We start from the raw sequence: 14,904 nt of genomic DNA on the forward strand, positions 1-14,904 counted from the left end.
CACACACACACACACACATAACCACCTAATCCCACAGGCAAGACCCTCTCCAATTCATAACTACACATACGTATGCCGACACCCACAACAGCCATCTGACTTAATATATACCGAATGGGACGATCGGTGGGGAAAATGGTACTCATGGTAAAATGTGACAATTATTGTTAAACAGTTTTTTGTTTCTCTTTTTCTGATTTCTGGATTGTTATTAAGTTAATTAAAGAGGCCCTATTTTGTGTTTTTCACTTTTTCTGTAGTGTAAATGGTAAATGGACTGTAGGGTACTTATATAGCGCTTTATCCAGTCTTTACGACCCCTCAAAGCGCTTTACATTCTACATGTCATTCACCCATTCACACAGAGCAGTGCACCTTACTCTAGGACCTAACAATCACACACACTCACACACACACACCGTTGGCCATGCCATCGGGAGCAACTCAGGGTTAAGTATCTTGCCCAAGGATACATCGACATGTTGGCTGCACGGGCTGGGATCGAACCCACAACCTTCTGGTTGAAAGACGACCGCACTCACTCGCAGCCACAGTCACCCTCGTGTGTTATATAGTTCTTTGTGCATAGAGGGAGTCTTTCTCCCAAACACTCCACCGACCCTAAACCAATCGCAACAGAGACGGCCAGCTAACCAATCAGAGCAGACTGGGCTCTGGTTTCAGACGGAGGGTGAAAAGAGCTTTGGAACATTAAAGCATGGAGACATGTCCCAGTAGAGATACTTAATACTATGAACCTGAACATTTGCAGAATAGGCCCATGTGATGTTTATGAATCAGTGATCAAACCAGTAAATTAACCAAGACTTTCCTTTTCTCCAGGCCCTCCAACTGCTCCGGTTAACGCCATCTCCTCTGTCAATGGAACGTCTGTGAACTTGGAGTGGGATCGCCCTCTGGACACGGGAGGACGCAGCGACCTGAAGTACAGCGTGTTGTGTCGGAAATGTTCAGGGGAAGGAGGGACCTGTGAGGATTGTGCGTCTTCCCCCGGAGGCGCCAGTGGAGGGAAGGGAGGCGGAGGGGCGGGCCTGGGGTTCGGAGGCATGGTGGAGCGTTTGGGCTCCGCGGCGATTCGATTCGTTCCCCGGCAGAGTGGGTTGACGGAGCCCTGGGTGACGGTGCTCAACCTGGTGGCTCACACCAACTACTCCTTCCGCCTGCAGGCCATGAACGCAGTGACGCACCTGAGCAACCAGCCTTCCCCTTACGCCACGGTCAACATCACAACGAACCAGGCAGGTAGGGTTCGGAACAATGATACAACATTTTCTCAGTAAAAAAGATTTGGTGCATGTTCCAGAAATAATCTTTGTAGGGAACAACCTGTTACTGTACTGTCCTGGCTTCTGATTTAGTTTCCACTCTCGGTAGGAACACAGCAGCAACTCGAGGAACATCTCCGACCAATACCTACTCCGAGTCAACGTACTCACAACCAGCAGCAGGCAGAGACTCGTGAACAAAGCAGGGCATATAGCAACTAGAGCCAACTATCTCTCTAAGATGTTGATAAAGACCAAAAACCGAGCTAAAACCGGTCATATTGGATTGGATGTAATACTGCTTATAATAGTTTGCCATATAAACTTAGTGTTGATGACATATCATCGCTTATGCTGCCCAAAAGTTTCTCAAATATCGGCCAAAATACAATTAACGTAACATGATATAACGTTACTACTTCTAAATTATTTATTCTCAGTCATTCACTTTTTTTCCCAACAAACCGAACAGACGACATTCAATTTTCTCCTGCAATGTCTTAGTCATTCTCTGTGGGCGCATTCAATTAATGATACTCATGTTGAAAGTAATTCCGCGAAAACATACAAAAAAGTCATTAAAAAGGCCACACATTTCCCCTGCAACTGCATGTGCCAACTATGCAGCCCAACGGAACGACACCATTAGCCGCAGTTAGCAGTTAGCCTGTCGATACCCTACCATGAGCCTCAATGGCCAAATTCTGACGTTTTATGTTTTAAAAAATCCCTGGGGTACCACTTAAATAACGACGTGTTAAAAGGTTGTTATGGAATTGTTGGCCAATAACATAACAAAATAATACGCCTCCCCCGTATGCAAAAGTAGTTTACTTGTGTGTGTGTGTCCGTGTGTGTGTGTGTGTGTACACAAAAACTAGGCTACATTAGCTCTTCTCCCTTGACCACAAATCTCCTCCTCAATGTTCTTGAGCTCAGTTAACTTTTCCTTGCCGCCCCTCCTCAGAGCATTTATCTTGTGTTATGTGCGAGGCCGTCCGACTGCCAGCCTTGTCCTCAGCTTCTCCTGCAAAACCTGTCTGGCCAGAAACTTTCAGAAACTACTTGGATGGTTCTCCTTTTCATTTTTAGTTCCTCCCGGTAAATCCTCTGAAGGCTTTCTCTTCCGGCGGTGTGCATCAGACTCCTGCTTCCTCCCTCTTGATCGAGGTGCCCACGGTAGCCTTGACTTGGCTGTTGCCACGGAAGCTTGCTTGTGAGGGGAATCTGGTACATTGTGTGCAGCAACAGTGTCCTCCTACATGTTGCAAGTCTCCACATCCTTGTTTACAGAAAACCCTGTATCCTCAGAGGCCTGACCATGGGACAAGCGAGCCGCTTCAGTGTAGAGTTGCTAAGGAAACAATGCTTTGGCTGGAAGGAGAGAAACTCATCCTTTCTGCTCCGAAGGGACAGGAAGGGCTCAAACTATTGGACAATGATATCACCTATAAGAAAACAGTCAATGCAACTGATTATAGTGGTGAACAATGTCAAAGACTATTCCAATACTAGCCAGCACTTTTGAACCCAGAAATGTTGCGTACCCCAAAGTAGTATGAGTCCCCAGAATTTAGAACCACTGTGGACAATTTGTTTTCAAATAGATAAGCAATCTGTCCAACACAAACGATCCAGCGTCTTCTAAAACTTCAAAATCAACTCAAAACTCGGCCGGCTGTGAGTGCAAATATGACCGCAGCTTCCAACTGTTATTTTGTATCCTGAACATGTCAGAAGCAGATTCAGCATCCTCTATCACTCCAGAAATCAATCAATCAAAGTGTATTTATATAGCCCAATATCACACATTTTACATTTGTCTCAGTGGATTTTATAGTTTGTACAGAATATGAATACGACCTCTGTCCTTGGAACCTCACATCGGACAAGGTCCAGGACGGACAGACGTGCAATAGATGTCGTGTGAAATACTCCGATATTGCTATCATGCTAAGCAATGCTACTTAACTTAACTTGTGCTAATTGCGCAACATTAGAAGTAAGCATCGGGGACTTTCTTAATGCTGGGGATCCACTGTAAAAACTGTCCTGGGCGATATATAGAAGCGGTCACTATTTGTTCAGATGTGCAAGATGCTGAAATCCAGCATTCCCTGTAAACGTGACTTTACAGCAGGCTGATCTTGTTACATGTCACAAAGGAATCCGTCGTGAACTGACGAAGCGGTTTCCCCTCCTGTTTCTCGTGCAGCCCCCTCTGAGGTGTTAGCGATCCGCCAGGAGAACACCAGTCAGAACAGCGTGATTCTGATGTGGCACGAACCCAACCGGCCCAACGGAGTGATCCTGGAGTACGACGTCAAGTACTATGAGAAGGTAATCAACTGCATCTGCAAGAAATACATAAGCCCTATTATGCTTTTGGGGGGTTTTCCCTTCCCTGTGAGATAAGATAAGAAGTACTTTATTGATCCCATGTTGGGACCTTTGTTATGTTGCAGCAGCATAAAAAGACGTTGGCCTTGTACAATACAATTAAAAGACTAGAAATACACATTTAAAAATGTCAACATCTCAATAACAATAAAATAGCAATAAAAAAAAGTAGAAAATATACATGTTGAATTAGAAATGTACAGTGACATATATAACGCAGGATATTAGATATACATAAGTATGTGAGTAATGGAATATTATATATTAGATTGGATAAATGTGAAATGTACAGGTGACTTAGAGTCCAGAGTGATTTGTTATGTGTGATATAGGTTTTCATGTATGTAAATGGTCTGCAATTTACTTCTGCATCATAGTGACATCACTATGTAACCCTTGTGCTTGTATTGGCTAGAGCTCCAACAAAATGTACATGATAGGCTAAGGGGCGGGACATCTCTTAGTGTTTGACCAATCACACCACAGCATGCCAGTTAACCAATCAGAGCAGACTGGGCAAAATAAAGAGCTTTTTGAACATTAAAACATGGAAGCATGTAGAGACACAAAATACAAATATGAACCTGGAAATTAGCATAATATGTCCTCTTTAAGTGTCGTGTCAACATATTCTGCTTATTATCAAAAACAGCTACACCTGGAGAACATGCATGGTCTTCAAAGGGTTGAGACTAACCTGAGCCAAGTTATTATGGATGCAACGCAGTGGTTTGATAGACCAAGGATAACTTAATCCCAGAGAAAGATCCTGCCGGCTTCCCAGCTAATTGAAAGGGAAATGGGGGTCGAGAGAGTTGGAGCAGGAAGGAGGATGAGACGGTGTGGATTCCACCTTAGCGAAAGTGACAGTGACAGCAAGCGGCTGGCGGGCGCATAAGCCTCGACACCGACTAATTGCTGCGAGTGTGTGAATGCAATGCAGATGTATAAGTGTGTGCGCGTGTGTGTGTGTGTGTGTGTGTGTGTGTGTGTGTGTGTGTGTGTGTGTGTGTGTGTGTGTGTGTGTGTGTGTGTGTGTGTGTGGTGATAGGAATCAGCTAATTGCAGAGGGAGCAGCCAGGAAACAGGCAGTCTCATAGCCATACACGCAGCATGGTGTGGGGAGTGATGGAGGATTAGCTCGTCTCTTGCTCCGGTGTCTTAATCTGGCTTCGCTGAGGGGGGCGAGACGCCTGTGGGGGATTTGAAGTGGACAAGTCAGCACTGTGCTTTCTTAAGTCTTTCTATTCGACTGTACCAAGCGCGGTGAGTCACAGCGAGGGAGCTGCTGCAGCACAAGCTGAGGAGGATAACGAAGACAAAACAATTCTCCTTTCCCTGCACCTCTTCATAATTAGGCTCTTGTTCTTCCTCAGGACACATGAATGATTTACTGATTCTGCTGTCTGGGTGCCCCTCTTATTACTGGACCTCAATGCTGCTCAGAATTCAGTTTACAAAGATGCTGCAGCAGGTATAAGGAACACAAGGGGAGGATAGCAATGACGATGATTATTATAAATCCAAACTTCCAACAAAAACAACTATGTACCTTCAAAACAATAAATGAATCCTCTTTTTGATGAATATGCACGTATAAAAACAAATCCTTGGATGACAGACGAGTGTACTAAGCTCGCATTTGAACAAATGATGTATCATAAGTGAGTTATCGGAAATAGGACAAACACTCTTCAAAGTAAGTTATTCTTCTCGCTGACAGACACACATCAAAAGATGTTTGCGGTAAATCGCTGCTAATTACATATTGTATGTAACAGCGTAGACCGGGGGTCCGCGGGGTCTTAAAATGTATTACAAGTTGATAAATCAATTTAGCGAAAATGAAGGCTATTAAAAAGTATCATTTTCCAAGGTATTAAATGTTGTAGCTTGTTTCTAATTAGTATATGAATGGTCCAGAGAGGTTGTGTTCTACAGTCTGCCTGAATGTAGTCATGGCGTAGGTGTGTAGTGAGATTCTGTGGAGTTTATTGATGGCATCCCGTTGGATTTGACGTAATCTGAACAGGACATCGCACGCTCACTGCTTGATAGCGCGCGAAGGTCCGTTTACGCCGGTTGCTAAGCAACATCGTTATGGGGAAATGCAAGTCTGCGTCCAAATGGTTGGAAGATAAGGAGGAATGACAATCAATACTGTATATAGTCAATGTGAGGTAAAGTGTGTCGCCAAGGTAACCGGTTAGAACTCCAAGTGGCGATGAGGTCATAAAATGTACGGAAAGGGTCTTTAAAAAGGTCTTGAAAGGTTTTACATGTGACTTCAGGATTCCTGCATATACCCTGATCTTTATAATTAAGTTTAAATCCTGAAAAGGCTTTTTTATGAATGGCAGATGTTTGAAGATGTATTTTTTCAAAACACTGAGACAAATGGCAATGCATTGTTGTAAAGATTTGTTAAAAAAATATCTTTAAACCATAACCATATCGACTCAAAGTGTAATTGAAAATATGTCCATCATGATGAAAATAAGAAAGAAAATGATGCTGGGAATAAGGTATTCATTTACAGCAAACATCCCTGTTTCCCATGTTGATCATGTTCTCTATTAGTCTCACAGCGGGGATATGTACAGTGTTACGAAACATTAAACATATTACAGGCACAGACCAACATGTCAATTTCCCCAAAGCTAATCTTGTAACTGTCTCTGTTTCAGGATAATGAAGCCCACAGCTACTCCACTCTGAAGTCTCTGAACACCAGCGCTCGAGTGTCGGGCCTGAAGCCGGGAACGCGGTACATCTTCCAGGTGCGAGCCAGAACGTCAGCAGGCTGCGGACACTTCAGCCCAAATGTGGAGATCCAGACTGGGAAAGCAGGTGTGTGTGTGTGTGTGTGTGTGTGTGTGTGTGTGCGTGCGTGTGCGTGTGTGTGTGTGTGTGTGTGTGTGTGTGTTAGACCTTAAGGAACTGTTAAGTGTGAGCAGCGCAGGATGGACCCAAGTTCAGACAGACAAATGTTTTAACCGAAACGAACCTTTATTCAAGGCGACTGGATAAATGAAAAACAGACAAGAACTCTCTTTTCCAAAAAGAACCCACAAAACCCCAACAGAACACCAGAACTTAAAGGTCCCCTATTTTACTGTTTTTCATCAATATATTATAGGTCTCAGACATATACAGAACATGTCTCTGATTGGCTGAAACACCGAACAGATCATTGCAGCATTACCCAGAATCCCCTCTGTTTCAGCCCTGTTTCCAAAGTGCTGATTCTCTGTCTGTTACTTTAGATGGAAATAAGGAGCCCCTCCCCACGCCCCTCTGAGAGACATTTGGTTACAAAGAACTCAATGGAGCTCTAGAGGAGATTCAGGTGATAAGGGGGGGGGTACCTTGTTGCTGATTGGCTCATGGTTACACTAGCAAAAAAATCGTTATGACATCAAGTGGCCAAAATCTGATCAGCTCATTTTCAGTTTTTATAGAAATGGATCAAAAAGAGAGAGAATCTTTGTTCCTGAAACTTTCAGAGTCTCTTTCCACAGAGGGGACACATGTTGATGTAGAAGAGACATGAAGAAGAGGGGACACATGTTGATGTAGAAGAGACATGAAGAAGAGGGGACACATGTTGATGTAGAAGAGACATGGAGAAGAGGGGACACATGTTGATGTAGAAGAGACATGGAGAAGAGGGGACACATGTTGATGTAGAAGAGACATGAAGAAGAGGGGACACATGTTGATGTAGAAGAGACATGAAGAAGAGGGGACACATGTTGATGTAGAAGAGACATGGAGAAGAGGGGACACATGTTGATGTAGAAGAGACATGGAGAAGAGAGGACACATGTTGATGTAGAAGAGACATGAAGAAGAGGGGACACATGTTGATGTAGAAGAGACATGAAGAAGAGGGGACACATGTTGATGTAGAAGAGACATGAAGAAGAGGGGACACATGTTGATGTAGAAGAGACATGAAGAAGAGGGGACACATGTTGATGTAGAAGAGACATGAAGAAGGGACACATGTTGATGTAGAAGAGACATGAAGAAGAGGGGACACATGTTGATGTAGAAGAGACATGAAGAAGGGACACATGTTGATGTATAAGAGACATGAAGAAGAGGGGACACATGTTGATGTAGAAGAGACATGAAGAAGAGGGGACACATGTTGATGTAGAAGAGACATGAAGAAGAGGGGACACGTGTTGATGTAGAAGACACATGAAGAAGAGGGGACACGTGTTGATGTAGAAGAGACAGGAAGAAGAGGGGACACGTGTTGATGTAGAAGACACATGAAGAAGAGGGGACACATGCTGATGTAGAAGAGATGAGAAGAAGAGGGGACACATGTTGATGTAGAAGAGACATGAAGAAGAGGGGACACATGTTGATGTAGAGAAGACATGAAGAAGAGGGGACACATGTTGATGTAGAAGATATGTGAAGAAGAGGGGACACAAGTTGATGTAGAAGAGACATGAAGAAGAGGGGACACATGTTGATGTAGAAGAGACATGAAGAAGAGGGGACACATGTTGATGTAGAGAAGACATGAAGAAGAGGGGACACATGTTGATGTAGAAGAGATGTGAAGAAGAGGGGACACAAGTTGATGTAGAAGAGAGATTAAGAAGAGGGGACACATTGCTGATGTAGAAGAGACATGAAGAAGAGAGGACACGTGTTGATGTAGAAGAGACATCAAAAAGAGGGGACACATGTTGATGTCGAAGAGACATGAAGAAGAGGGGACACATGTTGATGTAGAAGAGACATGAAGAAGAGGGGACACATGTTGATGTAGAAGAGACATGAAGAAGAGGGGACACATGTTGATGTAGAAGAGACATGACGAAAAGGGGACACATGTTGATGTAGAAGAGACATGACGAAAAGGGGACACATGTTGATGTAGAAGAGACATGAAGAAGAGGGGACACATGTTGATGTAGAAGAGACATGAAGAAGAGGGGACACATGTTGATGTAGAAGAGACATGAAGAAGAGGGGACACATGTTGATGTAGAAGAGACATGAAGAAGAGGGGACACATGTTGATGTAGAAGAGACATGAAGAAGAGGGGACACATGCTGATGTAGAAGAGACATGAAGAAGTGATACATGATCAATCAAGATGAGTAATGCAGCATTGTAAAAGATACTTGGTTAAAGTACTTGATTAAATTTCACCACTGGACAAATAGTCCAATAAGAAAACAGTCGGCACAGACAGCCTTTCAGAGCCAGCAGACTGCACAGCATGGTCCTGGGCTGAAGTCACAGGGAGGCCAATCACCACCTCCGTCCATCCTCTGTGTGCAATTGATCCACGCTTTGTCAGGTCAGCCCTGTCAGCAAAACAGCAGCCTTTCCCAGCTACAAACAGCTGTACACACAAAGCCGGGGGTGGGCTAGACGTCCACCTGAGGCTAGTACACCACTGAGAGCTAGGCATTACTAAAAAACTATCTTTTATTGGAACATTTCTCTTTCCTAATAGGGGATTTGGCAGATAACGTGCAGAGCAGTCTCGAGGTCTGCAAAGCTCAACCTCCCGCCTGGTTGGAGTCCCAGTGCTGTTACATTGACTAATAGTCTCCCTTCATTCTGCTGCTCACTGAGCCCAGACCCTCCTCCTCTTGATGCCGATTCATTTTCCGCCTCCGAAAACAAGCACACAGCCCACTATCCGACATGCTGAGTAATCAATAAGTCTACAAGTTAAGGAAAACCACACTGACTAGGCTTTTTGTTGTGTCCTTTCTTTGTATCTGAGCAGCACCAAAGCCTGCCTAAGTGGCACATGGTAATGCGACTGAAATAACATTGTATTCTCTCTAGGGTTAGGGTTAGGGGGGGCAGTCTGTCAGAAGGGCCGGCCTTCAGTTGATTGGAATGAAATATCTCGTTCATGGATTGCCAAGGCATTTTGTACAAACCTGATTTTCTTGATTCTTCGACATTTACTCTAAGGCAGGGGTGTCAATCTCAATTTTGTCGCGGGCCACCTTCGCATAAAGGGCCGGTTGTAACTATATAATATATATATAAAATAATGTATTATATGACATTATTGCCTCTGAATTGGATTATTATCGGATAGGATAATAACTTAGTAATTAACTACGTCTGAAAGCAGAAGTCCAGGGCAAATAATTGCAAGTCTCTTCAGTGCATATCACAAAACGAGATGCATTGTGGGACATGTAGTTTATGGGCAACCTGCTTCTGTAAAGTGGCATGTAACCGTATAATAAACATATTATATTCTTTGCAAGCTCTTGCGGGGCCACATAAAATGAAGTCGCGGGCCGGATTTGGCCCCCGGGCCTTGAGTTTGAGACCCCTGCTCTAAGGCTACCAGCGGGATAAACACGCAATATCACATATCACAACAACAACATTGTCTCTGACCCCAATCATGTCCTAAGCAGTGAACATGAACTGCACCAGTCAATCCTTACATTTAAATACAGAGATAAATCCGAGGTCGAATCTACGTTAAAGGGTCTTGAATATTGTCTTCGGTGATTGTAATAGTATGTTTGATGTCTGTTGCTGGTATCTTGAATTGTCATGTGTCCCTGTTGATGTTGAAAATGGAGCTGCTGTGAAGAACAATTTCAGACTATCTGATACAAATATTATTGTATCGTAATTATTCCCCTTATCAAATGAAATCTTTTATTTTAGCCTAGCTCTATTGGATTCAAACCCCCTCAGAGGTTTGGTATCACTTTTGGTTATCCTGACTTCTGGTCCATTGTTTGAATTTGTTTCAAACGTTGGTTGATGAATAAAAGGCTGTACAACTAAAAGTGCTATCAGCGGTATTGTTAACTAATGTATTCGGCTGCTAAGCTATAGTCATGCTAACATGCTAAACTTAGATGGATCATGATAAACATTATTCCTGCATATCATTAGCATGCTAGCATTTTCATTTTAAGAATTTAGTTCATAAGGCAACTGTGTTACTCTCCATTTCTGTTTATTGGATGTGTCTTTTAGGTATAAAGTATTTTATTTATATTCACCTATTAGTCTTGCAAAATACACCATTGCAGAAATACTCCATTCACACACTGATTCCTACCCTGATGGCTTCCATCAGGATCTAATCGAATGCTCATTCTCACACACACAATAATAGCTTTTCCACATAAAGCAATTTGTTGAATTAGTTGGTTTAAAGCTGCATTAAATGTTAATGTACCGTCATTAAAGGTGGGGTAGGTAAGTTTGAGAAACCGGCTCGAGATACACTTTTTATTATATTCCATGGAATGCTCTTAACATCCCGATAGCAATGAATATCTGAAGTGCTTTGACCAAAAATCCATAAAAAAATTAATCTCTGGAAGCCGTAGCGCTGTAAAAAGCACGACCAATCATCTGAGCCGGCCCGGCTAAAGTAACTGGATGGCCTACCTGCCTGTCAGCCTTCCATCTGTGCACAAACTTATCTCGTGCCCTCATTGGTCATGTGCGCGTTCGTGTGTGTTGGAGGAGGAGCTCTGTGAGGAAGTGGCAGATTTGTTCCGGCTGTGTATTTTCAAATTCTAGCGCACTCCAGCTGGTTTCTCCAAAATGACCTACCTCACCTTTAACATTTTAAAACTGGTCATTCTTACTGCCTTTTGAAGAACTAAGTGTCGTTCCAAGTTCATACTGAATACTGTTCAATGTGTTAGACCTCTGTTACGTCCCCACTAAGGTCTAGGGGACCTGGAGACAATAACGTACAACCAATAATTATGAGAGAGTCAGAGTAAAGGTTGACAAAAGGTTTATTCCTTGTAACCTATCATATAATACAATTAAACAGAAACTCTGTTTGTGAGGAGGAGGAGTCAAAGGATTGTGCCAAACAAAAGAAACAAGCATAACAAAACCAGGCCTATCTCTACAACTATCCTTTGAAACCAAACTCAAACAAAAACCCTCACTAACTAACTACAAAGAATTTGACAAAACAATATACAGGGGTGACAACAATCCGCTTACCTAGTGTGTCTAAACAATAGTTAGCTCGGTGGTGAGAAATGTACAGGGTACCCCAGACTTACCTAACTCCTCCACCTCTCAACACACACACATTAACAAAGTTCAGATTATTCAAAGAGCTTTAGTTGCTAAACACAGCCGTGTTCCTTCCTCAGCAACAGGCCCAGAGTGAGAGAGAAGACTTCCTGGGTGCCTCCTTTATGGTTGGCCCTGGTTGCTGATAGGCCAGCTGAGGGTGAGAGGATCCAATCAGCCATCAGACTCAGGTGCACAGGCAGATACCGATCAGCTGCTGATTAGCTGTGCAGAAGACGGGGAGAAGAGAGAAAAACAGGAGGGAAGGAAAACCACACATGTACAGCCTGCCTGGCACGTAACACCCCCACACATATAAATCCAAACAGTATGTTTGGCCCTGACAATGAACCTTCTATTTACATAGCACGAGATAGTGCATCGGCAAGAACATTATCGGACCCCTTTTTATGGCTTATGTCAAGGTTGTAGTTCTGGACAATCAACGACCAACGCATAAGGCGTTGATTGTGGTTGTACATCCTTGAAAGAAAAACCAGCGGATTGTGATCAGTGTATACCTTAATAGGTTTTACACTGGAGCCAAGATACACCTCAAAGTGCTGCAAGGCAAACAATAGAGCTAAAGCTTCTTTCTCAATAGTAGAGTACTTCAACTGATGTTTGTTGAACTTTCGGGAGAAGTAGCTCACGGGGTGATCGATAGCCTGTGCATCTTCTTGTAGAAGAACAGCCCCTGTCCCAACTCCACTGGCATCGACCTCGAGCTTGAATGGCTTCGAAAAGTCTGGTGCAGAAAGAACAGGAGTACAACACAGAATACCTTTTAGGCTCTCAAATGACTGCTGACACTCACCGGACCAAACGAAAGACTTTGAGGGACTGGTCAACGTAGTGAGTGGGGCCGCCACCGATGAGAAGTTTCTGCAGAAACGGCGATAGTACCCTGCCATTCCTAGGAAGCGGCGAAGTTCCCTCCTGGTGGATGGCACTGGGAGGGAGGCAATTGCCCTGATCTTTGCATCAGCAGGGCACACCTTCCCCCGACCAACCTGCTGACCAAGGTAGAGAACGGTACCTTTTCCAAACTCACATTTGGCAAGGTTAAGCGTTAGGGATGCGGCCGACAAGCACTTAAAAACTTCTCTTAAGGTAGACATGTGGCTAGACCAGTCCTTAGAATAGACAACAATGTCGTCCAGATATGCCTTACAGTCTGGAACATGTCCTAATACAAGATTTACAAGCCTCTGAAAGGTGGCAGGTGCGTTACACATACCGAAAGGCATCACAGTATACTGAAGGAAACTGTCAGGTGTCACAAAGGCCGAGATGTCAGAAGCACGCTGTGTTAAATGAACTTGCCAGTATCCCTTTAACATGTCCAGTTTACTGACAAATTGTGCAGGACCAATTTCATCGATGCAGTCATCAATGAGCGGTAATGGGTGTGCATCGGGGACAGTGACAGCATTAACCTTGCGAAAGTCAGTGCAGAATCTGGGACTGCCATCTGACTTTGTGTCTAGCACACAAGGGGAACTCCAGGGACTGGAACTAGGCCTTGCAAATCCGTTTTTAAGTAGATATTCAACTTCCCTTTTCATAACCTCTCTTAACTGGGTTAACTCTGTACGCCCGCTGTTTGATGGGCGAGGGGTTGGTCAAAACCACATCATGAGCTAGGACAGAAGTTTGTGATGGAGTGTCATTAAAAAGACATGCAAAGTCAAATATCAGTTTCTGTATATCACTTCCTTGGATATCAGGAAGATGAGACAAGTAATTGGGCAAATCAGCTAATACCTCAGTATTGCTTAGTCTTGCCCCCTGTGGTGTTGCACTGCGCATCACCAACTCATCCTCATCCTCATTTGAGCTCACCTTTGAAACTGAAGCCATAGGAGAGACGGTTGTCTCCACCTGGTGAGCTTTAGAAGACTCATTTTGGTCTTCCCTGGTGCAGTACTTCTTTAGCATGTTGATATGACACACTCTGGTAGGCCGTCTGCGGTCAGGTGTTTGAATGACGTAGTTTGTTTCACCGAGCTTCTTATCTACAACATAAGGACCAGCAAATTTAGTAGACAGAGCAGAGCCAGGTACAGGCAATAGAACCAACACCTTGTCACCTGGCTGAAACAAGCGTGCTACCGCCTTCTGGTCGTAGCGTTTCTTCATGTTCCCCTGGGTAGAGGTCAAAGCTTCCCTAGCCAAGGAGCAAGCACGATTTAGACGATCCTTAAGTTTGGCGACATACTCCGGGATACTGCAAACTGTTTTCGTAGGCATGATCAAATGCTCTTTAAGAACCCTTAAAGGACCTCTGACCTCATGTCCAAACACTAGCTCAGCAGGACTAAAACCTAGAGACTCCTGAACAGCTTCACGGGCAGCAAATAACACTAAAGGAACACCGTCATCCCAATCTTTATGAGACTCATGGCAATGTTTTCTTAACATGCATTTCATAGTCTGGTGAAACCTCTCTAATGCCCCCTGACTTTCAGGATGATATGGGCTGGATGTCACATGCTTGATACCTAAGGTGTCAAGTACCCGGGCAAACACTTTAGACATGAAGTTGGTACCTTGGTCTGTTTGAACTACCTTCGGTAGACCAAACATGGAGAAAAACTTCAGAAGTGCCTTGGTGATGACCGGGGCAGTAATTTTCCGTAGTGGGATGGCTTCTGGGAACCTAGTGGAAGCACACATGACAGTTAAGAGAAACTGGTTTCCAGTTTTAGTTTTAGGTAAGGGTCCCACACAATCCACAATCACCCTTTCAAATGGCTCTCCCATTACCGGAATAGGAATGAGAGGAGCAGGGTGAATCACCTGATTCGGTTTACCAACAACTTGGCACACATGACATGTTCGACAATAAAGAACTACATCAGACTTAAGTCCTGGCCAAAATAAGTGTTTTAAAACTCTTTGATATGTTTTTGTTACCCCCATGTGACCTGACCATGGATGATCATGAGCCAAGGACATCACCTGAGAACGATAGGTTGTTGGCACGACAACTTGATAAATTGCTAAGGAGTCTGACTCCTCACAGGCATCACTAATCCAGCGACGCATTAATAGGTGATTTTCCATAATGTAGGCCATCTTCTTTGACTTGGCCTCTTCGTGACTGATAACAGAAGAGAGACATTTAGAAAGTGTTTCATC

General features: G+C 43.8%; 1 protein-coding gene across 2 annotated transcripts in view; it reads left to right on the plus strand.

Annotated features, from left to right (window-relative positions):
• The window catches only part of epha8 (eph receptor A8), a 142,025-nt gene that overhangs the window by 99,203 nt on the left and 27,918 nt on the right, over positions 1–14,904 (plus strand). For both annotated transcript variants that reach the window (XM_071203044.1, XM_034082881.1), the window contains exons 8-10: positions 844–1,263; positions 3,502–3,626; positions 6,374–6,536. In XM_071203044.1, the coding sequence (XP_071059145.1) occupies positions 844–1,263; positions 3,502–3,626; positions 6,374–6,536 (708 nt within the window). The remainder of the gene's footprint in view (positions 1–843; positions 1,264–3,501; positions 3,627–6,373; positions 6,537–14,904) is intronic.

Source organism: Pseudochaenichthys georgianus, chromosome 5, assembly GCF_902827115.2.
Source record: "Pseudochaenichthys georgianus chromosome 5, fPseGeo1.2, whole genome shotgun sequence".
Lineage (NCBI taxonomy): Eukaryota > Metazoa > Chordata > Actinopteri > Perciformes > Channichthyidae > Pseudochaenichthys > Pseudochaenichthys georgianus.